The sequence below is a fragment of the Grus americana genome, chromosome 5 (genome assembly GCF_028858705.1).
Source record: "Grus americana isolate bGruAme1 chromosome 5, bGruAme1.mat, whole genome shotgun sequence".
NCBI lineage: Eukaryota > Metazoa > Chordata > Aves > Gruiformes > Gruidae > Grus > Grus americana.
Genome location: NC_072856.1, coordinates 43565109 through 43591739, shown reverse-complemented (window position 1 = coordinate 43591739; position 26631 = coordinate 43565109). Strand labels below are relative to the sequence as shown.

The 26631-nt window shown below is 36.9% G+C and overlaps 1 protein-coding gene across 3 annotated transcripts in view; it reads left to right on the top strand.

Annotated features, from left to right (window-relative positions):
* The window catches only part of SLC25A21 (solute carrier family 25 member 21), a 261114-nt gene that overhangs the window by 133386 nt on the left and 101097 nt on the right, over positions 1-26631 (top strand). For all 3 annotated transcript variants that reach the window (XM_054826670.1, XM_054826668.1, XM_054826667.1), the window contains exon 2: positions 12014-12062. In XM_054826670.1, the coding sequence (XP_054682645.1) occupies positions 12014-12062 (49 nt within the window). The remainder of the gene's footprint in view (positions 1-12013; positions 12063-26631) is intronic.

Genomic DNA, 26631 nt, shown 5'->3' with positions numbered 1-26631 from the left:
CTACCTGACCAATAAAAATCAGATATTTTCTCAAAGGAAGAAGTTGAAAATGTCTATCAGTACAGTTGGTGGTGGTAAGTCTTCATACTTCCAGTGGAAAATTATTCCTTCTTAACTGGTGGTATTTATGTTTTTAAGACATCTGTCTCTTGGCAAGTTCAGCATTACCAGTCTCTGTGCCTCTGTTGGAGGATTATTGCTCTATCTTTTTGTTAAATACAGCTACACCTTTCCCCCTTCTTTTTCTTCTTTGGTGGATTTTTTTTGTTTGGTTGGGTTTTTTTAATGCTGGCAAGCTGCTGATGTAATTAAGTTTTGGAAAGAAGAGAGGGTGTGGGTGCCTGAAAATGTTAAAGACAGGTTAATTCTAGACATGGCTTTGCATGTTGACATTTCCCAGTTAGCACACAGCTTCATAGTAGATTTCTCTTGAAACTTTGCCATGATATACTGCCAGCAAATGGGAGTGGTGAAAAATACTGGGAAGACCAGTGACTGTTAAAATAACACAAAATAGTGGTGCTGTCATCACCTGTTGCCACAACATAGAATTCAACAAAAAATGCATGCGGTAGAAGACCCCAGAATATTTGACAGCATTCTGTATACAGGTCACGTTCAAGGAAATATTTTCTCTTTCTTTATTCTATCCACAGATACTTGATAATCAGTTGTTGCGTTTTAGTAGCCTTTGCATCAAGAGTCCAGCTCCTTACTGGTATTAGCAGCATCCTCTGAACTGCTAGGAAGCCGCTTCCATTTTAATAAGCAAGGAATTGGGTCCTGAGTATCTTTTTATACAAAGCACTTGGTTTAGGCCTCATCTTGTCATTGGGATTAATAATGGTATTGTAATCCTATAGTAAGTGTCATTAATATTGGTGGGGCATTGGAGAAGGAAAAGACAGATGCATATAGTTTCAGATCTCTTTGCAGAACTATGCCTACTGCAATACCGCTTTGCTTAGATACATGAAGGTTGAATATATTCTCCTTGAGACATCATTTGAAATTTGATCCTGTCTCCATTGTAGAAAAAAAAAATGTTTACAAGCTTCAGTGGAAAGTTTGGACAGCAACAAATCAAAGATGAGATTTTTTTTTTTTTCTGTACTGCAAAATTATACATTTTCTAGTTACCCATGTGAAGTACTATGAAATTGGTGAACACTGCCTGCAAATCATAAGTACAACAATTTTAATGAAAATTCAAATCTTAAAATGGCACTAGATCAACTGAATTTTAACAGTAATGTATTCTTTCGTCATTATGTAATGTTATAACTACTGGTACAGGCAAAAAACCCCATAAACAGTGTATTTGGAATATTCAGACACTGGCTGAAAATCTAAACTTCTGCAGCCTTAATGTTTGGGTTTTTTTAAAGTGAAGTGAAATATTTACTACAAGGAGCTGCATTTCTGAAATTCCTAATTTTGACTCTGTGAAGTATGAAGGTTTTCTGTTGTGAAACTGGTTTTGGTGCAGTTATACTTGGTATTTTTGTCACTGTTTTTCCCAGTAAAGTGGAAAAATCCCATTAAATTTAATCTTCGATATTAAGGAATAAGAGAAATTAAGAAAATGTAATTTCAGACTAAATTACAGCAATCGAAATGGGAAAAAAACATTGTCTTAAATATGTTTTTTAAGTAGTATTCCTTGTTAAACAGTCAAAAGAGCCTGTTTTTAAGAAAACTTTTTAGTAGCCATGTAGAATGGACTTATGACATGTGTACAACAGTAGTTTACCTGTACTTTTGGATTGTATAATCCCTCAAGGTTCATAGTTCGGGAGAAAGTCACTTCTGCATACTGCTCATAGTATAGACTTTTTTTGAATAATAAAGATTGGCTTCTAGCCACACCTGCTTGCTAGCTACTGTACGTATATCGAGGCGGGCTACTTGACTGCTTATGTACCTCAGCACGACTGTCTTTGGAGGCGTGCTGGCTTGGTTGGAGATGTGATTAATTAAACCTCTCTTAGGGAAGACTAAAAAGTTGACATTTTGGAAAAGAATATGGAGGTTACAAATTGCTATTAGACACACAGAAAGAGATCAAGGGATAGTTTAGACTACAGAATCAGTTTTTGAAACCTTTCTACTTTGTATATGTATCTTTTATACAGTTTTTTTCTGTTGTTAGCTAATCCTTTGTGAAAGGACCTAACCCAAAATCCAGAGATTTTGAAGAGGTGCTCTCCATCCACCCCAGTGGCTTTATATAATGCCCGGTGTGATCAAGTACCAGTAACTTCAGTCATTGAGCATGCACTCTAGCTGCTGTGTTAAACAGCTTTTTTATTCCGTAAGGGCCTTAGTTTGATGGTACAAGCGTTCACTACAGCCCTGTAACATGCAAGAACTGCTTATTGATCCTGCAGCAACGACAGAACTTTCTCCTTAGTCAAAATCCTGCTGGAAAGCGGTGTGCATTCTGTGCTAAGTAACAAAAGTCTCTAAATAATGGGATCTATGCACGAAAGGGTACCGGGGAGGGCAGGTATGTGCCTTTCTTTACAAAGAGTGCCGCGGCTCCTGGAAATGCCGCATACTGTGCTAGCCAAAGAGGTGTTTGCTTGCCTTTCAGTTTTCTTCAGGATGCCGTGCTGTGTGATATTTACTGATTGCAATGTTGAGTGATGCACAAAGAACCACAAATAACTAAAGCTAAGCCCAGGAACCATTCCATTTTGACTCTCCAAACACTGAGCAATTTGTAGCTTTTGCAGATAAATCCAAAATAACATTTCCTCAGGTAGTATTTCCATAGTGAGACCAAAGATTTTTTTTGTAAGTCCTGTATTTAATATTTTAAATTTGCATTTTGTTGAAACTCTTGTAATGGTACAGTGCTTAAGGACAGGTCAGCAGGCTTATAGACTGGTGAATGTGTGACAAAGAGGCCATAAAGAATCTGGTCAGATGTAGCTAATTAAAGGTAAATGAAGGACAGCTGCTTTTTATGTTCCCAGCACATCTTTGATCTGCTCTACCCCTCAGACCTCTGTGGACAAGGTAGTTAAATACAAACTAGGAGGCCTATTTTAAAGACATTAAAGCCCTCCGGGGCAATCGAGTGACAGTCCAAGCAGCCATAAGCTGTTTGCTTTATTCATTAGAGAACTTTAAATGTGTCAAGAAATAGAATAACGTCCATGCTCTTAGATCAGCATTAGCAATGAAGATTACAACAGCTGTGGGACATATGAATGGGCAAACTTCTTATGAAAACAAGTTTATTGAGAAGCATTTTACTATAACGGCAAAGAAAATATAGGTTGCACATTTTCATTGCAGGAATATTGATTCAATATGCATTGAAATATCTAAAGCTGTAGTGACACAAACATCATGTAACCCAGGGCTGACCTCAGTGGTCCCTTCAATCATGTTTTAAAAAACTTCCTTTTCAGACACACATGATGGAAAGAATATGTCATATATGAGTGACATAATAGCACGTAATACTTGCTGAAGAATTTATGGAGAATTTACACAATATATAGCCTTTCACTTGTGTCTAGAGACTCAGATAGTTAAGTTTGTAAATTGCAAGTGTTTATTTTATAAGTCAAAGCTTTAATGTCAATACAACATCAGTAAAGGATGTGGAAAGACTAAATAAAGAAAAAAAAAATCAATTAGCTATATAAGCAACTCTTTATGGCTAGTCATTTTGGAAAAAGTGACTTTGTCCAGAAATATTTGCGAGTCCAACTCACTATATTTTTTAGAATTGTTCAGTATCTTAATTTTTTTTTATTATTTTATAAATAGGAATTTAAGTGGAAATTACGGTGAAGCAAATTCCTGTAACATTCTAAATGGTAAATTCTAGAGATACATGCCATATAGCCTCAATAATATTTAAGAACTTAGAGAAAATACTTGCTTTTTTTTAATGTTGTGTTCTGTGTTTTGCTCCATTATCTTTTGTTTCAGTACTTAAATGTTACATTATTTGACTGCATAATCAAACTCTCCATGGTATTGAGCCCCACTGGAACAGCTTTGGTATTTTAAAATCAAGTAAAGTTGTGAAAAGTCTGGAATTTTAAAATGGTCATGTCAACTGCCTTTTTGACTATGCCATAACTGCAAATTTCGTAGGTCTTACCATAGAAGGAACATTTCTATACTTCAGAAAGGCTCTATGTGAGTAGTGCAGTTGGAATTGCTTGCCTGTGAACGGGCTGTATGCTACTGGAGTCTGGAAGAAACCTTCTTCCAAAGAGATGTAGATGTAGTAGAAGATCCTCTGTGACTAGCCACTGCTTCTCCTGGGTGATTTGACGTTTCCTCCTAGTCTTACTAGAGATGTATAACTATACATAATTTAAAACTTACTTGATCCTCCAAATTGTCATAGATTTGTCTTATAGCAGATATGTAAGTATTTCTGCAGTCAAGTCACAGACACGAGGTTAATCGAGTGAAGCAAGGACTTAATTTTTTCATTTAAAAATAAGCAGCAAATAAAAAATTCAAATTAACCTGGAAGATGGCCCTTTTTTTCCTCAGCAAACAATTCTTAGAGAACAGAAATGAGCACTGAGCAGTTTAATTGAAGCACATTTAAAGATTCAGTGAGCTGTATTCTAGGCAATAGTAAGTATAAAGATGTGGTTATTGCTGGCAGCATGAGCATAATATACTGATTTGGCCGATGGTGCCAAAAACATTATGAAAAGCAAACAATGAATAAATTTGTGCTAAATTTAGAGTACTTTGCATACATACTTTAAACATTAAAGCTAGATATTTTTTACACAAAGGCAAGAAATACATTAGTATATTATTACAGAATTCTGCTAAATATAAGATGGGTACATATTGTGGATTGAGGACCCATGGTTTTGGCTAGCATACTTACACCCGTTCCACTCACATTGAATCTGCATGTATCAGCTTGGCTGTGTGGTAGAGTGAAAAAAAAAAGCCCATACTATGGTAGAACTACTGTGAAAGGGAAACACAATAGTTTGATAAGACCATTTATCTTCAATTTTAAAATCCAATAAAAATAAGTCCAAAAGGGAGCTAAAATATAAGAATAACCTTAGATTTTTTTTAACAACTTTTATTTTTTCATTTTTTTTAACAAAGTACCCGGAACATCAAGACAAACATTAAGGCCTTCACAATAAATTCCTTATTGACAAATGCTGCATTGCACACGTTGGTTTATTACTACGATAACCTCTCAATACTTGTATATGCACATATTATCACAAGGTGAAACTTGCCCTTTCAAAGGCTGTAAAGGTTTATGCATGTGTGCCCAAGTATAATCCCAACTTAGGTTTGTATTCATGGCATGACTATTTAAGAAGATCCATACCATTTTCTCTCTTTCTTCAGTTAACTGCTGTAATCCAGTTTTCAACCTCAGAGAAAATAATCGAATATAATTGCTTTTCTCTTTCATTTGCAATAGAACTGAACGGTTTACCATCTGGTAATAATAATTCTTTAGCTGGGCAAGGAGCAGTGAAATTGTGCAGATACTAGGTAAGCATTGTCAGCACCAAAGATGAGCAGTTTGAACTGTCTAATGTAAGTATTGAGCATGAGCACATTTCTCGCTAGGTCTGTGGATTGGGACTTGGGAAGCCGAAGGGGATTTACAGCTGAGCAACAGCTGGTCTAGATGACACGCTGCCCAAAACACTTATTTCCAGCTCCTGTCTTCCACACATCTAGGATGTGATTCTCCAGCACTTGAGTAACCTTTACTTGAAACCCTGAAGATTAAAATGCTGGTTTGCTGTACAGTCGAGGAGCCATTATGAATTCAACACAGGCTGAATTGCTTTCATAGAGAGAGCTCCAAGAACACTGACCACTTGCAGCACAAACGCTACAGGCCAAACATCAGAAATTTCCATCTGCTGCTGAAGTCCTGGGGTTTTTTGAAAGCCAGATAATCGCTGTTCCCAACCATGCTGTTCCTCAGTTTCCAGATAGCGATGCTACACTGACAGGTTGCATCTATTGAGGAACACTGTTACCTAACAAGATGTTGAGCATGACCCAGTTCCTCCTCTAGGCATGCAGAAGCCCTCTTCTAAAATGTGTTAGGTAACAACGGTAAACCAAGAGCTCCTCCTGGGATTAATTGTGATCAACTAACACATTTTTAAACTCAGACATCCTTGTCCACACCAAGGGAAAAATAATATTCAACGTCTTGTTTAATTAACATGTTTTCTAGTATATTTTCTCAGTGTAGACAAGGTCTCTAAGGAAGAATGACTCATGAATGCAGCATTGCCATTATGGAGTACTTTTTGGAGTAACTTTCCATTTCTCCACATTTTCTAAGGAAAGCATTGATTTACCTCATTACCTAAACGGTTAATTAATGTTTGTGAGGAGCTCCAGGGTACCATTAGTTAATCCCATACCACATGGCTAAATAGAATCCTGGGCAAGAGTTAGAATAAGCGGCACTTTCTTAAGTGAAGGCTAATATGTAGATCTTTTCCATCATAGTCCATGCGTACTGCTGTGTAGTTTTCCGTGGAGCCTTCTTGACACATACTACAATTGAGACGGGCACAATACATGACTGCTTCCCTGGGAAAGGAGCGGGCCTTGGCTGCCACACATATCATGGTGAACCTACCATTTTATGGACTTCCTGAGGGAGAAGTACCCTTGCAGAACAGGTAAAAGCTTTATATATCTGTGAAGATGGAATGGGACAGCAGGCTAATAGAAATTAGCCTGTGTAGAACTGGCCGCAGGGATACTTTTTTCCAGGCATTGATTATTCTTCAAATAATGCCGTTACAATCAGGAAGAGGTTCCATGCTTCATCTTGTCAAATAAAGTGTTTTAGCCAACAGACAAGCAGATTTAAGAGGAATTTGTCATTGTTTTTATTAGGATACAAAGATCAACACAAGATTCTTTCTGTTAGACATATATCCTCAGAAGGAAATGCATAGTACGCATAAAATATTTATGATCATTTCTTACATTGTAACTATATCTATGTAAAAGCCAAAATAAATACCAACTGTTCCAGCTATACAATATACGGTGCCTGATGTGTTTATTGCCACATTTTCTATGACCAGTCTCCTTTCTGTTGTGTTTCTCCAGTGACTATGTTATTCCAGGGAAATGAGTAACACAAGGGGAGGAGGGTGCATAATGACTTCTGCGCTGTAGGGGGTTGTCTGAACTAACACATGGATCATGCGCTACATGTCTTGAATCTGTGTTGGAATCTGTGTTCAGAGTATATTATGCAGAAAACATGTAGAGGGTGAGCAACTCAGGTTTCTTTGAAAGACAAATCAGTGTGTATCACAGGCACCTCACACTTTTCAGTTTGTAGCTTTGAAGGTCCAAGAAGAACTGAAGACAAGAATTTGACTCCTTAGGAAAGCCAAAGTCATAATGATTCTATTTTTATCTCTGCTGTTTAGCAAGTACTGTTAGCTAGTTTTCATTCTTTTTCTCCTTATTCAGTGAGTAAGTATGGAAACACTTGGGGAGATGAGGAGAGCTATAATCCTGTGCTGCTGAAATCTCAAACTTTCACTTTTTGCCAGATGGATAATTAGAGCACATTTTAAACAGAGTCATAGTATTCTCAGGACATGTTGTATGATTATTGATACAAGATTTGTGTGTATGTGATGGAACAGAGGAACAAAGAGCAAAGGAACTCAAAATACCCACTGGTCACCAAAATGTTTGCATTGAAGAGATGTATTTGAAGGTTGCCAGCTTGAAGTTTTAAGTGTGAATCTTGTAGAGGGAAATGTAATGTAATCCATAATGGGAAACAATTTAAAACCAGTTATTAGTTGGAGAAGGGAAAATGCTCTACTGAGGAGGGTCAGTGTCAGGGTCAGTATTTTCTGTCATTTTATTCCCTCCATGGGCTCGGTTAATGAACAGAATATTTTACATAATAGAATTCTGGACTCCCTTCTCGGTTGTTGATATTCCACTTGTGTACGGTCGGAGGATGTCAATGATGACAGCTGGTTATTTCTTCAACACAGATTTTGATTATGTCTTGTTATATGGTTAGTGTCCAGTTTTCACAAGGAATGTTTTCCCACCCAGAAGACAACAAATGTTGGACTGACCTAGTAATTGTTCTTTCCTATATTTCCTTTGGGCTGTTGTTCAGCTAGTTGGATCTGAGTTGTTTTAAACATAATTAGGCCGTCATAAATCACTCTGGGTTAGTTCGCATGTGACATCACCAAGGAGACCCAATGGGACGATTAGAATATGTTTTTGGACAATCTATCTGTAGCTATGTTAACTACTTTATCATGAAAATCAAGTTTGTAAACAGTAGTCTTTACAGTGTGACAAGTTAAAATATATTGCACCCTGATATAGCTGTTCAGCAAATTAGATTTTCATAGTGCTAATTGAATTTGTCACAAAGCTGATGAACATTAGCTAAAGAAAGAGCAATATATTTTGTTTTATTGAGCACATCTCAGAGTGCTTGTAATTTAGCAGGGCCACCACACTTTCTGGGCAGGCTATCAAGTAGGATGTTGTAATGATTTGCATGACTACTATAGTAGATGGAAAAATGTAGCTTGTGTTTGTAGCTGTTCCATTAGTGACTTGCACAGTGTGCGCTCCTTCGGTGCTCTTCAGAGAGCTGTGTCATAATCCCAGCATCTTTTGAAGAGTGCTGTCTGGTGAAATCAAGTAACTGTACACCGTTTAAACCTAGTGCGTAATTAAATGATGAGACAAAGGAAAGACTGAGAAAGGCAGATACCCAATAGAATCTTGAAGTTATCAAAACAGAGCTCTTGCCAAGGACCTTGGAATTCATCTGATTCAGTTGCTGGAAAAATGCCTGAATTAAAAATTATCCTATGAGGACCGAGAAAATAGAGCCAAATTCTGGCACTGTACAGTTTTCTCCCAAAATGGACATTAATGCTACAAAAACAGAATAGGGTGAACAACCCCTGGCCCCATGCTTGGCCCCCTACTGTAGGCTCTATCTGCCAAAACAAGATGGAACAGAAGATCAAAAACGGTGAGGGGGGGAGGAGAAGTTGGAAAAGGAGGGTGGTTGGAAAGGAAAAAACTCATAGGCTATGCCCCCTGCCAGCACTGAAACACTCGACTGCAGCTCCGCTTGCAAAGCACCTGTTGGCAGCTGTTGGAGTAGTTTATAGGTTTTGGGACAGAATCAGGATAGAAAACTGATAGTCTATGTTCCCTTATGTGACATGTGATTGGGCCTTATTTTAGTAAAATAGAAGTCATTCCAGGGTGATAATTACAGCAATAAATACACCTGTTCAGAAATAATGATGACCAGGAAAAAAACATAACGAAAATTAAATTGCATGATTTTTAATGACTCTCCTTACTACAAATAATAACATTCTTTGGCTGAAATCACCTATGTGGTCTTCCTTTTATCCAGAACTGAAAAACAAAACAGTGTTGCATGCAGTGGAAAGAAAATATGACAAAACAATGGTCATAAATATTAACTTGATACTGTCATTCAAACACAGCAGCAGGAAGCTAGGTATAAGGGGTTATCTGGCCAGGTTTATGTTTTGCAAGCTTTATACATTAGAGTGACATGATAGGAAAGTAGGAAAATTGAATATGTTAAATTAGAACTCTCAGCAAGTGTTTTATGTCAAGAATTCACTTTAAACATTTTAACATCTTCACAAACTTTCATGCAAACTCCTACTCAAATACATTTCATTGAGAATTTTAGCATTACAGTTTATGCCCTCCTTGTGTTACTGACTCCAAAAATTATTTGTGTTTCTGTACAAAAACTTTTGCAGTCCTTTGTTGTTATATAGATTATTCTTCCTTAAGAGAAATATATAACAATTATCAATAATATGTGTATTTGATATGTAAAGTATATCAGACAAAATAAATTATTATTTTTAAATAGAGGTATTTATCATAGGCTGACCTAAAAATTCTACTGCTTTTTTTTTTTTTCTAACTCTCCTTGGACTATAATGAGAATTTTTCCTCTGCTAAAGCTTTGGTTCAGTGTAAAAGGCTCACTTAGGTACCTGTATTATTCAGAAAGTTTGGATAAAGTTGAACTAGAAAGTCAATAATGTTTTGGAATTTAATCTATTCTTGTATAAACTTAAAACCCCCCACAGTTTTCCTGTTCTACTTGAAACATTGAACTTATTAGTTCTAAAATAATAATTGCAATTTGAAACTTTAAGCCTTCCTTAGATTTATATTCAGTAATGAAAAAAAGAACTCGAGTTTCTGACGCTGTACGCTACCCAGGCAAAGCCTGGTTCCTGCATGAAGCCCACCTAGAGTCTTTCTCCATCAAGTCTGCCAAAGAATGGGGCCAAAATGCAAATTGCATTAGTTCAATAGTTTGTGTGTGGAACATTTCAAAATGAGATTTTCACTTTGTGTTAGAGTAATTTCTTTGCCTTGCTTAGAAAGAGAAAGTGGTTGAGTAGCCTAGCATGTAGTAAATTGTCTTAGGTATTAGAGACTGTTAGCTTTGGTGACACCTGAGCTCAGCCATAGTCTGTGCCGTTAAAATAAGAGGACAGGATCTGGACCTTCAGACAGTGGTATCTGAACAGGGAGAGCATCTATTGGAACATAAGCATCTGCTTAATTTCAGTGGGACTGTATGGTATGCATAAAGAAAGGAATTTGCAGGTATTTTAGCTCAAATAAGAATGCTTTTCTGAATCGGGATTTTTAGAAGTTTAGCTGTGAATCACTAAAAGACACAATTTGAATTATAAAAAGTTTGTAATTATTTTTGCTATAATAATAAATAAATTAAATAGATACATTCAAACTTTATAGCAAGTATAGTCTTCACAAACTGTTTTTGCATGTTGTAGCATTAAATTTATTACTCTGGATAAAAAGACACTGTGGATGCTTAAGAGTCTTAGTAAACCAGGGCACAGAAAGTTCAAAAACCGGATAATCTGGTATCTTGGACATATAGATACGTATTTTTTTCGGCATTTCAAAATCCTTTAAGATTTGTGTAGTTCCTTTTATTATCTTTGCACATTGACAGATCTCAAAACTACACTTTTAAAGTGATCCTGATAAATACATCTTTTTATTGTCTGTTTGCTGTTTGGAATGAGGGTGATATATGAAATGGACAGAGGAGTAGGCAAGCCTGGAAAATTTAAGCGCTGAAATTTCTCCTCAGGCAACGTATGCCGGGGAGCATGGGCAAAATGTGGGTGTTAAACTTCTGGACTTTTCATGAGGTGTCAGGTGGGTGGAAAAAGTAACGGAACAAACTTTGAAGCTGGTGGTGGCAGGTGCCTTTGGGATCTTCCAGATCTCTTCTTTCTTGGCATTCCCCTCTTGCTATTCACACCCTCCATTCTTGGACATGGAAAGTCCCCAGCATGTGAATTTAAGTGCTCATGATGAGCACTGGAGCAGGAAGGAGGAAAGCCAGGACAGCTCATCAGCATCAGCACAGAGCAGGGCAGGATGAAGAACCAGTAAGGCCGCAGCTCGGATAGCCAGCTCAGGAATCAACTGTCGTCTTAACATCAAGTTCATCTGAGCCCCCAGGGCTGTCTTGCATAATAGCAATGTCCTTAGGGATTAGTCTTACATGGCAAAGAAGCCAGTGCCAGCCTGAACTCCCTTCTTTCACTACTCAGCAAGACATAATGGATTCATTTATGATGCTAGTCAAATGTTCCCACTGTTCTTAAATCAGAAAACTGAGCAAAAGCTATGATTAAATTCATCACATAGCTTAAGTCCTCGCTTTCCTCACTATAAAGATCGACTAGCACTGTTTACCGTCTAAAATCCACGATGGTTCCAATATACTATGGAAGAGTATGTTAATATATGAGGTATATAAGTACTGTATCATCAATGATATGTTTAGATTTTCACTTTACTTTTCAAACTTCAAAAACTATTGGAATCACTGAAAATTAAACTACTATTTCTACAAATGTTTATTAGGCTTTTTCTTATTTTATAGGTCTTGTAGAAATTTGCCTGATGCATCCCCTTGATGTAGTGAAAACAAGGTAAGATTCTGCTCGAACAGGTTTTGTTGACACTGGAAGATATCCAGATTAGGAGCTGTCAAAAAATAAAGTGCTAGAACTTCTCCAAGTAAGATAACTTGTGCCTTTAATGGCATTTATATTTGCTTACCTGTATCTACAGCATTTGACAGATGGAATTTGAATAGCATGACACATTTCTGATTAGAGGTCATCTAAAGGTGTTAAATCTGTTTTGTGACATGACATGTATTTTTAATGTCGTAACAAAATCCAGTAACGAAGAGGACTATAGTTAAATTCGTTTACTATATGTATCATCTGCAGCAATGCTTTTATATGTAACTGGGAAATAACATATTGCCTCCAAAATAATTTTCACAGATTTTTGAGACCTGATAAAAATAATAAAATAAGGTGTTCAATATTCTCTCTGTAAGCTAAGTAACTTCATGCTTTTATCTTTTTTTTTTATCTTTTTATCTGTCCCTGTTTTCTTTTCTGAATATTTGTGCTTATGCGAGTATAAATGATTAAGTGACCTGGAAAATTTGGTCAAATTATTTTTTTTAATGTTGATTATTTAGATGGAAAAAGAATAGCTGTGTTTCTAGTTTCTTGAATATCTTTTTGCTTTTCTATGCTTTTTAGTTTTTGTATCAATTCATGAGTGTTACTATATGTGAAAATCAAACCAGAATGCAGAAGCATACAATAAGGAGGAGTAAACTTTTCATGCCATGTGTGTTACACGCAATGCCAATAATTACCATATACTGCTCCTGGAGCTCTATCTAAGTCTCAGTCATGTAGGCAGAAAAGCTTTGCTGGGAGATGAATCAGCCCCAAACAAATGATGAGGACAGCTGTGGTCTCTGGGATATGCTTGACGCAATTATAACTTGAGATTCTAGTTCCAGTTACCCAACGTGTGTGCTCGTTACAGATGTATTTTTGGCTTCTGTTTAAATCACATTCTGGGGTTTGCCTAAGACCTTGAGATACACTTTGCTGTAGCTTGCATTTTGCAGAAGGAGGCCATCTGTCTGTGGTCATTGCCCAATGCCAGAGGACAGTGGTGCGGGCTCCATCCACATTAACTGCTGCTGAGGTGGTGCAGGTACTCCTCAGGGCTCAGAGTCTGTTCAGGCAACTCTTCTGTATGCCTTCATAATAAGGAATATGTTGATTCATGTAGAGACAATACACCTGGTAGTTTCAAGGGTCACCTTTGCCCCTCCAAGTACTACTGAGACCTTGCTATTAAAACAAGATTTACGTAAAAAGATTGAAATTAAAGACTCGGAAACAACGGGCTACCAGCAAAACAAATACACAACCAAATTTAAAAGAAAAAAATGTCTCACTCTGCTGTCATGTAGTCCTCATGAGATGTGCTTTAGTGACTTCATTTTGGCAGGTTGTGCTATAACTCACCTATAGCTCTCTAGCTTTTGTTTTTACCACTTCCTGTTTTCCTCTTTGTACTGAACGAGGAGTCATGTTCTTTTCTAGGATAAATGCATCATCAGTGATTTACTTCTCACGTCTTTGGTGCCTTTGAGGTTGTCATCCTACACATCCTCGTGCCTCCAGTCTTGGTTGAAAGAACTTAATACATCCTTAGAATCAATCATGATTTAGGACATGCCACACGTGATATATCATAAAAAGCATTAATTGCACATCTGTTCTGATAAACTGGCAATCAACAGATGTACTTCCAGCTTTCTGATAGACACCATGCATATAGTGGACTCTCAGAACACAAGGACAGATTTCCCCATTTCTATTCCAGATTTTACTGGTTTTGTCATACTTTTAGTAGTGAAAATGCTAATCAGATCTGAGATCCAGAAATGGAAAGCATTAAAGAATGTATGGGGATCTTTGTGAAGCTGTATCAATATTAAAAAATAATAATAAAAAAAAAACAACCACCAAACCATAATAAAAATCAGGAACCCCTACATGTGAAATCTGACTCCATAAACAGTGGAATTAATGAAGAAAGCAGGAAAAAAATGAAAGAACAGTAGGTGTGCAGAAGTCAGATTATGGATCATGGTGAAACCAAGGGGCTGAATCAAGTAAAAAAAATATTAAGCAATTTTTTTCATTTGAAGAAACTTCAGGTGAAGTTAACTCAGCTATTCCATTGAGTTAGCTGCAACTCTTTGCCGAAGTGGGCAGCACCCGAGTGATAGTTTTTCTCTGTTTTGTTGCTGTAGATCTATTCAGAGATACTACACAGATTTTGCAGTAACTTTTCTGCTGATCTTAGCAGATGTTAGTGCTTGAAAATACTTACATTTTGAAAGCCAATGACAAAACCAAGAATAGAATATCCTTTGATCTCATCCGTCATTCCATTCGATGTTCCTAACATCACGCTACTTCCTTGCATTTTGTAATAGTCCAAATTTACTATCGCTGATTAATTCTTTGATGGCCTTGGAGAAGTTCAAATGAAACATTGTTTTTAATTCTGAATTTAGAATGTTTTCTGATACATGTTCATTTACTTTATTCCTTTGTTGCAGTGCCTCTAAATACTGCGGTGTGCTTCCTCTTTTCCAGCATGGTATTGATAATCTGTCATTTCCTAAGCACTTCCAGCTATTACAGTTGTGGTAGTTTGTTTGGGGTTTTGGTTTTGGTTTTTTTTCCTTATGGTTAGGTGAAAGGATGAATAAAAGCACCATTTGTTGCTTCATTTTTATGGTGTTTTGAGTTTCCGGGATTTTTTCTATAGAGTGTTTGTTTGGTGGAAAGAATCTTGTGGCCTTTTCAAATTAGTGGAATCTTATTTGATCTAAGTTAGCATTCTGAAAGAGTTTAGAGAAGATGCCAAAGGTTCACGTCTAGTGGACTGGTGGCTTAGCATCTTTGCTTCGTTGATTTTTTTTTTTTTCTGTTTGTTTGCATGTATGCTTTTAATAAAAAATTGGAGAAAAGAAAGTTCCTGTCAGAGGTTATTTTGAAACCCTGGAAAATGGTTTGGCTCTTTTGTGATATTTTGCAATATCTTTAATGTGTTTAGTAATTTTCTATTATTCTAGAGTAACAATGCTAGACTTGTTTATCTCCTCACATCAAGGGAGGAAGAATATACATATATAGAGAGAGATACATGTTTATAAGCTATAGACAAGCCAAATGCTTAGTGGAGTTTGTTTTTATAAGTGTACATTTGAAAAGAATTTGTTTTGTTATCTATTAGAAGACCAAATATCATTAAGAAATTCATGTGCACAAGCTAGCTAGATGGAGATAGCTGTTATCCATTGTTTTAGCTCTATGAATCCCACTCATTCTTTGAAATAAAGCTCTTTTCTCAATTACAAGATATATTGGTATAGTTTCTGATGAGAGACTAGTAAAAAAATTGTGCTGAACTTCTAATGTCTCAATATAACAGAGACTCTGTTAGCTGTTTTATTTAAAAGTTAAACTTATGATGAATTTAGCCCTCTGTAGATTAGATAAAGTACTGAATCTCTGTTCTTCTTGTCCTAAATACAAGTTTTAGAGAATTCGGTAAGGGTTTATGTGTGTGCCTATGTACGAGCAGGGAGAGCAGTAGCAAGAGTTTTCTGGTACAGATACAGCCAAGACATAGAAGGTCTATGTTTTAATTAAGAAACCTAGATGACCGTTCTTTGCTGGAAAGTGAGGAGAAAAGTGTCTTAGTCTGGATAAAGAATTGATTTTGCTTATTTTGGACCCTTTTTTGGTTCTTAAGTGTAATGCAGGCTGTAATGTTGTTTTCATCCATCAGACTTACCAAAGGATGACAGAAGGGTATGCTAGATCATAATACATAGGACAAGACATTGTCACTTACATTACTTTAAAATTAGAAGTAAAGTGCTTTTCCAGCTAGGTTTTATCATTTGTGTGCTAGTGGCATATGTTTTGGCTTAAGCAAATTTATAAATTTCAGAACTTAATAACGTTTTATTGTTGGAAAATTAATACTTGTGCACCAGCTCACAGGTGTAGTTGGTGAGTGAAAGGGAGAGAATTAACACGGAGTTGTCTGAAGTGAAGGGAAAGCTAATGTTGTTTGAGGGATCAGTCAACCAAGCCTGACAGATAACTGGAGGATGTCACTGTGGTCTGTCTGATGGCTCCAGGTTATGTTCTGATGTAGTCCTATAGCCTTTAACAGCTTGAATTTTCAGGGGGAAAAAATAATCATTTTTTAAAATTTCCCTACTACTAGGTTGCTGGCATAAAACAGACATTTTCAGGAGCTTGATAACTTCTGAACTACACACGCTAACATACAATTTTCCTTGCTACAGAAAATGCATGAAACCAAGATTGATATTGCAAAATTAGCTATGACTAGAAATAAAATTTTGGCTAATATTTCCTCAGGTTTATAAGTTGATTACCTTTACATGTCCTTTCTCTTTTTCATTGATTGTCACCAAGATTCATGCAGCTGAATTCTAGTGACTCCACTGTTCTTGAAAACAAATTTCAAAGTTGCCTGTGTGAGTATTCATACAAACTGTGAAACATATACTGAAGTAGAAACAGTCATTTTGGATGTGATTTGGTATTGTGTAGTTAGGAAATGGAAACCATACTTTGTAACTTTTTTAACAGTTGTCTACATGACAGAATTTAATAGAAAACACATATGAAGAAATGTATGATTAAGTGCTCTCAAATAATAGAGGAAAAATAACAAGACATCACCAAAAACTTTCAAATACATAACACATCTGAAAAGATTTGTGTCTGGAAGTCCTGTGAACAGGAAAAATGTTATGTGGATTAGATGAATCATTTACTTATCTCTTTCATTTTGGCAGTAATTTGACATCACTATACATTTTGAGACAAATATTTGAAAGAAAGATGGTTTCTCTCATGTCAGACTAAGACAAAATTGTGCTCCAGATCTGTGTTGACTTCAGTGGAGATAGATTAGTTCATACCACTTGAGGATTAAGGTTTTTTTACTTCCAGACAATGTATCCAAAGAGTGGTAAATGTTACCGTAAGCCGACTACCATCTAAAGGACTTGGAGAAAGTCTAGTTTATTATTCTATCAGGAGAATAATCAGGTTAACTTGTGTCCTAACAAATTAAACATATATTCAACAGGCAGTGTTTTAATACTTCTCTGGTTAATTCAAATAATGACAGTTCCAGATGATTTTAATTTTTTTTCTCTTTATTTAAACAATCTCTTCTATTTTCAGACGTAATTGTGTCTTCATAGCACAGCCTCACATTGGGATGGGTGTGCAATTTGGAAAGCAATGCCTAAGAGAGACCCAGGAGGCATTCTTTCAAAAGCATTTACTTCAATTTGTCAGGAGGAGAAGTTAGTAAGTATAGCTTGTTTTCCTGATCAACCTATTCGACCTCCCTGTTCTTTTTCTTAAAGCTGTTTCTCACCTTTGGCAGAATCTGGGGGAGATGCAGTCCATGTTGCTTTTACTTTAACATCTTTTTACATAGTTCAGCATCAGATCAGAATCTGACTTTCTGTCTTATGTGTGATCCAGAATATCAGCATTTAAAAAACGAGGCAAATAATTCGCCTTAGAAACTTTGGAGAAAGTTTTCATCTAGTCATGATAGAGATTTTATGGTTTGCCACTCTTTCTGCAGAAATCTAGACCAACATCATGGATCTAAAGCCCCAAATTTAGAAAATAACTTGGGATCTAAGTCCAGATTTGGACTCTACATTACAGACCTGTTTCTAGTTCCAGTTCTAGTTCTGCTGATTTGTGTGCGTGTTTATCCATTCTGTTCCTTTGTTCCAATTCTGTCATTTTGGTCTTATTAAAAAAGTTCAGCTTACTACATGTGTTTCCGATCTCATTCCATCTGTTGTTTTGCAAGAGCTACTTCCTTTATATCATTAATTTCTCTTTGATTTCTGGTCTTTTTTTGTTTGAGTGAGCGCTAGTGGAGCCTGTTTCTGAAAAACGTTGGTTTAAGGAAGAGTTCGTTGTCCTTGCACAATGTTACCATTTCCAAACGACCACAGCTCACCTAGTTCGCATCAGGCCATGTTAAGTTCATGTTACTTGATGCAAACTGCTGTCGTTAGATTAGTAACAGTCTTAAGCAGAAAATAGTCTTCCTGCCCTGGGAAAATTATCAGGATACCAAACAATTCTCTATTGGAATGAACAGTTGAACTCTCAGAAGACTGTTAGAAAAACAATGAGTTTTGGCCAATGAAACTCTTCATTTAATTAATTTTGAATTTTGGAAGTTTTCACTTCCATTTCTTTTTTTTTCTTTTCAACAACTTTTAAGTAATTTTGAACTAGGAAAACAGAAGTTTGGGGTTGAAAATGTAGAGAATAACATCCATTGTCATCTGAAAGAAGTGTATAGAAATGTATTGAAACCAATCGTTTCCCAAGAAATGTTTTTTTTCATTTTGAGGGGAAAAAAAATAGTAAAAATAATCCCTGACCATCTCAACTTAATGTCCTTATTTCAACCAAATGTCAAGGCTTTTCTCTGGGATTAGTTTTACTTGATTTATCAGTGCCCTTTGGCACAATTGTTCGTAGGGTTTGTGTGCATATTGCAGCTTATACTCTGTTTTTGACATTTGAATTTCAGCATTGAAATACTTTGAATATTTCCTTACAGATCCAAGTTTTGTATAATAAGAACTTATCTCAAGTTTACAATAATTTGGATGTGGATGTGATCCAGGACTCTGTAATTTGCCCTTTGTTTTCCTTCTACGTACAATCTGTTAAGAATTAATAAGGGCACACAGGCTAATAATTCCTGCTAGATATACTATTCCAATTTAAATCCTTCCCTGAATTAAAGAACAATATTGATGTGCACTGTTAAACAGATGCTCTGATTTGCAGTGCTGGTCAAAGTGATTTCTGTTACTATGTGCTTTTTTTTGTATTCATAGGCTTACCACATGTATATATTGTAAAGAGTGTCAAGATCCTTTGGGATAAAAGGAACTGTTTAAATGCAGCTTCATCACCTCCTCATGTGATACTGTGTTATTTGTGATCAAACGGCAGAACTGCTTAACAATAACCCTATTTCAAAACAGTGTAGATTTTTGTAAAAACTATAATATATTGGGTTTTGATTTTAGAATAATCCTGTCCCTTCTTTGATAGAAACCGAATTTACACATCATCAAATCAGACTGCCAGAGATGTCTTTTCTCAAGCTTTTCCTTAATTTCAATTAAACATTCTGCCATTTACTCTGTTTTTTTAATGAATAGTAGACGTTTTTTTAAATAACTGAAATACCATAAAATAATAGTTTCCATTTGATGGCATGACATGATGATACCACGCTTTGGGTTACACGTTGTCTCTGCCGTTTCACTGGCCATACCAAACGACCCTGTTTCTTGAGTCACTCGTGGGCTGTAACCTGGGATTTCTAACACCCACCAAATAAGCCATGTCCACCTTCAGCGTGCTCAGGATAGAACAATAATCTCCATTTCCCTTTTAAAGGATCCTTTCCTTGTTTCTGAGGTTGTTAGGTGAATAAAATTAAATAAATGAAAACTCCAGATGCCTAATTAGCTATCTACATACTACAGGGGTGCAGCTGTCCAGTCCCTTACACTAGAAGGAAGAGACATGGCTCTATGTGCAGGAAGCAAGTGTTGAGACCATCGTAGGAGAACTGAGGAGGGAGGCAGTAGTAGATGAGGGGATGAGCTTTTCAGGAGAAAAATGTCCTGCTAGTGACAATCCTTTTGACTATGGACATTTGCAAAATGTAAACCTGCATTTGTTCTCTTAATTTTATGCTTGTTATTTTGCTTTTCCTCCAATTTGGACAATGAGCTAAAATAGTTCATTTTAGATGCCTTTAATTTATTTTTTTGCTGTCATTCTAATGCCATAGCACAAAGTTCATGGAAACATTTCCTAGCAACTACGTGGACAGAACTTTTAATATGACAAAAGCCTGAGGGTTTCCCTTCTATAATCTGCATCTATATATTTACATGTTTTAAAAATAAATGGACACAGATATATTTGGTTGTACTGGTACAGCATCTTCCTTGGTAGAGAAAGGGAAGTTTCTTCATGTTTAAGTTCTCTAGCACTGGAAAAACCTGCAGTTGATTAGCTGTGTCCTCATGATGCAGTTGCAAGAGGGTGGTGTGGACTGCATTTTGTGATTTCATGGGCTGCACATTGTGCACTCGCAGTTTAAATCCAAGAAAGCTCTGAATATTTTTTTCCTTCCTTTTGTTTTTATCTTAATTTTATGAAAATATTTCCTTTCATAATATGAGGCCACAAATAACGCTCTTCTAGACAGAATAGGCAAATGTGACAAAAGAGCTCCAAAACTGTAACTATGGGGAAGAACCATGCCATGGGTTACAGATATGACAGAATAATTCTTTTTTCATTGTACTGTCTGATGGAGAATGGAAGAAAAGGGAGAGAACTTAGAACTAGAAACCCTCTAAAATATGTTCATTGTACTGTTGGCTACTTCTCTAGTTAGAACCTACCAAATAAGTAAGAGACAGTGTAGAAACACTTGGATTCTCTTTGTAGTATCTCAAGATTTCTACAGATAATCAGAACATTTACATGAATCAGAAATCATGACCAAATCTTCATGACAAAAATGAAATTCAATTCAAAACATTTTGGAAATGTGGGTCAGCTGACAGATCTGGAAAAATATAGCCATATTTGCACAGAAAATACCCTGTGAGTTTTATAGTGTGTATTATGGTTGGTATTAAACACAATAGATGTGTTTACTTTATTTGTTTAGATTCCCACAGGCTCAGGATATGCCATTGTATTGCTGTCAAAAAAAAAAAAAAAAAGAGGGGGAGGGGAATTACCAAAATGTATGGTAATGTACCTTTTTTGAGTTATGTAAATTGCCTCAGTACCCCTTATAGTCTAATAGTGAGAAAGAAATAACATTAAGAGTCTTAGTGCTCAATGTAATGTAGAATATCCTGTATATCATTTATGAATCTGATGTGTTTATTTTGGACATGGGAGATCTATTCACTTATTCACCTGCTAGTTCATGGCAATGAGGAACGGTACCAAAACCGCTAGCATTTTATCCAGGGCTGTACTGGAGGCAGTTGAGACCACTTCAGTAGAAGCAGCACTTAAAATCACAGCCAGTTCCCAAATGAGGTGTTACAGCCTGCGTCCATCATGTCCTCTCCTCTCCTCTCCTCTCCTCTCCTCTCCTCTCCTCTCCTCTCCTCTCCTCTCCTCTCCTCTCCTCTCCTCTCCTCTCCTCTCCTCTCCCTGCCTGTTAGCTGGCTGGTCCCAAACCGCAGCTTTTGTCCAGCCTATTTTAAAGCGTGCCAGGTGACGAGCTGCCTCTACTTCCCTTGGGAGACTCCTGCATAGCCTACTGCTTCTCACAGCCAGGAAGTATTTTCTAATATTCCATTATTTCCACTATGCAGTTTCATGCCTAACGACTACGTACACCCCCTTTACTGCACATTGTTCTTCTTTCCCTTTCTTTATTCCCTTTAGACAAAGTAGATGCATGGCATGCCCCCATTTTCTTCTTCCCAAGCCTAAATTAGTGTGAGATAATCAAAGAAGCTCTTTAAATAATCTTTTCTCTGTATCAATCCTGTATTTAAAATATAATGTCAAGTGAAACCATGAGGGATAGAATGGAATGAGAGCAAGAGCAGAAAGCAGAAAGTGGAGGGCTAGGAGGTGAGAAAGTACATGGGATTCTATTTACAAGAAAAATACGTGCTGAAAATATGTATTTAAGATGGGAATTGGGGAGTGGAAATGAGCAGATGTTAGCACAGTTACAAAAGTAGTCTGGAGACAAAGAAATGGGTTAGTTTTAAAAATGCATGCATTTTAAAGTAATATTTTAAATAAGGATTAAGCAGCTGGGAAAGGTTACATAGGCTACAAGTTGGATACATCTATGGCGCACATAAGATTTTTTTAAAACAATCTAACAAAGCAGCTGGGTGAGTTATTAACAGATGTTAATGATTTGTCAGTGGTATAAAACTTTAAGATCACATTCAGGGGTAGACCATGGTCATGCCTGATTTCTCCATGGACAAAAATTTTGCATTTGACCACTGTCATGCCTGATTTCTTACCATGGATGGAACATGCCTAAAATAAAACAAGCAAGGAACCACTTTGCCTTAAAAAAACCAAACGAAACCAAACCAAAACAAAACCAAAAAAACCCCTCTGTTTACTTTTATTAGTATTTGGTCATGTAGTAAAATGAGTGGGAGGTAGTTTATGTATGGAAAATCACTGTTTAATGTCTTCATTTACAATAAACAGAAAAGAAATTTTCTACCTCTTTACATTTCTTTTTACTTGTATTTCAGCTAGCTTTTAGAAGCTATGGATACAAGAGAATAAAGCTGTATATGTTGGAAGCACAATGTAACTGTAGCAATGCCAATAATTCTCTCAGAGAAGTTGGCCATTAATACTGTATTTAAGTATGTCCCTAAAATAACTGCATTAGGCCGGTAAGTGCCAAGTAAATCTATAAATAAATAAAAAGAGAGATAATATCTTTATGAACTATGCTTTTTGTATGTTTTTATGAGCAGATGCATCAGTGTGTATTCTAGGTCTAGAGGGGGTTTTGAGAAACAAGAGTCTTCATGTTGAGTAGGATGCAAGTAAAATACCATCTCCAAAATAATCTTGGCACAATAGAGCTGTCTTTTGAGTTTATTTCTCAAGAGAGTGGAAAAAAAAAAAATCTAAGGAAATATTTGCAAGTTTTTAGCTGCTGCAGTGTTGTAGTAAGCTGATGACTCCCTGGTGAGAAGGCAGCGGGTTAGATTGTGCTTTTACAACCCGAGTTGAGCCAGGGGCAGAGCTCAGCGGCACCAGCTGAAGAGCAGCACACAGAAGGGGCTCTGCCTCACAAGTGCTGTGACCTTCCTGGTTTTCCCTTATCCCAGTAATGGATTGTTGATCCGGAGCAGTACTAACTTCTGGTAACTACAGAAGTACTGCCATTCCTTATACCTTTTTATCCATTTCCCTAAATCTGGAGCAGGGGCAATATAGGACCTGAGTATCCCCTGCGTAGTGGCTGCCATATACGTGTCTGCAGTGGAGTGGTCAGAAAGTGCTACGTCCTGTAGTTCAGGGTCTGTAACAGAGAGAAGGGAGATATACTTTCGCGTGCTACATGTGATACTATCCGTCTATCATCTGCCCAGATGGAGCAACTTAGATCATGATGGTTTCTCCCAGGAGGTGCGTTGGATACTTCTTTCTTTAGCACGTTAGTGAGCTGAAGCACCTCCGTACAAGAATCAGACAGGTGTCAGAGACAATATAAGGGAGGAAGGAGGACAAGACAAATGGGAACAGTGCCTGTAGACAGCAGCAGGTCGTTAGGTTATTTTGCTGTCTCATTATACTTTCCCCTGAGTGAGTCAGCTATAAACTGGAAAGATCAAATTAAATAGTTTTCAGATTGCTAAACTGGAATACAAATTAGGAAAGGAAAAGCAAAAAGGAAAAAACTTTTTTTTACTTTTTGTTTGTGTCTTAGAAAGAAGTGAATGAAGGCATATTTCACTTGAAAATGTGGTTCCACAACATTTTAAGCTCAATTCATTTGGAATTACATTTGTTCCTTTGATGCTTACACTGCCGTACAGTGGCAGCTCAGAAAGTTGGCACGGTGGAAAACACCCATTAATCATTTTCTGGTTGAGTTTCTTTTTGACCAGCTTGGTTTCCTGAACTGGTTCCTCACCCTATTGTGTAACAGGCAATTCCAGGACAAAGAAGGGGGGCAACCCAAACAGGTCATCAGTGGTAACCACCAAACTGTATGCTAATGGCATGGTATGCATGAAAGGCACATGTGTATACGCTATCATTAGAGTGGAGTATGATGTTACATTTAATCTGGTGAAAGGGTGGTCTGACACTTTTAGAAGAGTTAGTCCTGCTCCTGGTTCCTTGCCACCCAACTCCCTTCTCTAGTGTACATAGTATGGTCCCACCATTCCCATATATCAGATCTAGCAATTGCAAAACTGCAGGGAAAATTGATTCAGCTTGACGATATATCAGAAAATTAAGCTATTAAAAAGTATTTGTTTTCTAGTCACTGCATACTGTTGTATCAGCTCTGTTGTAATGCAAAACTGAATCCTAATCAAAGATACATACATATTTGTTTACTGTTTATTTACATTACTTCATAGTGTTCTCTTAGAATGTTAAGTCCGGTTAGTATGGACACAAATGTTCCCCTGAAGGCGTAGGTTGAGTTCCACCACAGGAGGAATACAATAATGCAAGAATGTTAGGTAGGTAAAAGACTTTCCTAATTTAGCCATTGAAAGATGAATTTTTAAATTAATAGCCATGCATCCTTTTCCTTTTCATATCTCTTCTTTTTGTTTTTCTTGCCAAATGGCTTTATTATCTGAACAATTTGACATATCTACGAAGTGAAACAGCTTACAATTCCATTGTTATACAGACAATGCATTGTAACAGCTATGTTACGATGTGTCATATGTCTCAGGAAATTTAGGAACATACGGAAATTTAGTTTTCAATTTCATGAGACAGGAAATTCCAATTTTGCAATTCATTGTTGCTAAAAGGACAAGATGCTTATCTCCCTCATGTCAGCAGCACTCCTTACACAAGCTGTAGACCTTGTTGTAGTTTCCCGTGGGCCTGTACAACATACCATCCTAGGAGAAGACTAATTGGTACAGTTTCTGATGAATTTGTGAATTGAATCAGCTTATTAGAAGGGTTCAGTGAGCATCCGAACTATCACAGAGAAAGGAGCAGGACCACACAGTGAGAAAGGGGGAGGAATAGGGGAGAAGGAATTGAGGGTGAAACCTCCCTGTTTTCTCAGGTGAACTCTTATGTCAGTTCAACTGATCATGGAACAGTTTAAGTCAGAGGCATCAAACCATCTAAATCATGGGTAAATTAATTCCTGTTCTTCAGAGTACTCATTTATTAGCTCTATAATACTTAATTCATGTGTCTAAATACTTTGCCAAAATTGAGTGAATAAAGGATTCCTAAAGTTGCCTGTTAATAAAATTGCACAATATTGCAAAAGTTGCTTGTTGTTATTACCATGACAAATGATTGCGCATTACAAAAAGCTGTTGACTTTTCTGTGAAACATGTAATTAGGGTTGAAATTTCGTACTACAGCTTCAGCAGACATAATAATTCATGGCTACTAAAAGGAGCCTCACACTCCCTCATGCCAGCCCTGCATTCAGCAGTTTCAGCTCTCTCACTTGGCCAAAACCTAATCCAACAACAACATGAAGAAAATTAAAAAAAAAAAAAAACCAAAAACAAAACCACCACCAAAACACAACCCAAACCCAAACACCAACTGTCCAGCAAAGAGTAAGCGTAGTTGGAGAGGGAGGAATACGGAAGGAAGTAAACTGAGTAGACTGAGACCTCTCTCTCTAGGCACTGGTGTGAGTTTTTCAGTTAGTTCTGCTGAGCAGCAGGAGAAAAATGGAATACGAAGTGTTCTGCCCTAACTAGAAAAGTGTACCTGGATATACAAATAAGTATGAGGCCATATATAAAACTTGTTCCCATAGTTAGATGCTCTCACATAGGAGAGAGCAAGGACATACTTAACAAGAAGCTTGAGCTCCAGAATCATGGATCCTGGAAATACACTTGTCATCTTGCCATACACTGGCCCGATGATCCTCTCTTGACCATTGGCAAAGGCTAGATATTAGGGTAGATGTCCTTCTGATCTTTTGTCGTCTTATACATAATATTAGGACAAAAGTAACTGAGTCTAAGTTCTCCTGAATATATTTAAGATCAGGAATTAAGTTTTAGGTATCTCAAAAAGGCTGTGGAGCACCCTTCTAGGAGGTGCTATGGAGGCAAAAGCCTCCTAACTATCTTTACAGTAGAGCACTTAACACTTTCTTGTGTCAAGTGACTTCTGAAGGCGTGTATGACATAGTTGCCTGTGATAACAGGGGCTAAATTCACTGACTCAGCCAGTTCCTTTCAGTCCACTATTTGATTTGCATGACAAATCATCAGAAAAGTAATAAAAGAATGATGGTGAGTGTATCATTCTCACATGCATTCTGAGTAACATGAAAAGCGTCTCATCCATTAGAAACAACATAATCTCAGAGAAAATCACACCTGTGGAACAAGGTTAATAGTACCAGGTATCTTCAGCTGGCTCTGCTACAGAAGCTACTATACATGAAACATTTCCCTGATTAGCCAAACAATATTTTGAGATCAGTTAGATGCATTAAAGATGCCATTTCTATTTACTGCGCAGCCTTTGTAGAAATGTATACAAGCAGAAGTATTTCGAGCTGTTGAAGAGGAAGGGCAAAGTCTTGTTATTGTCTTTTTGTTCTATTCTGACAGCTCAGGGGACCTTGAGGGAGATTTTGGCACTGGAAAATTTTCTTAATGGAACAGAAATCCTTAGGTGGTAGATGGTATAGGGGTGGATTAATGACTCTGCTTCACCTGTTCCTCACAAACTCTTGTATGGGAATAGGTAATTCTGGAAAGCAGT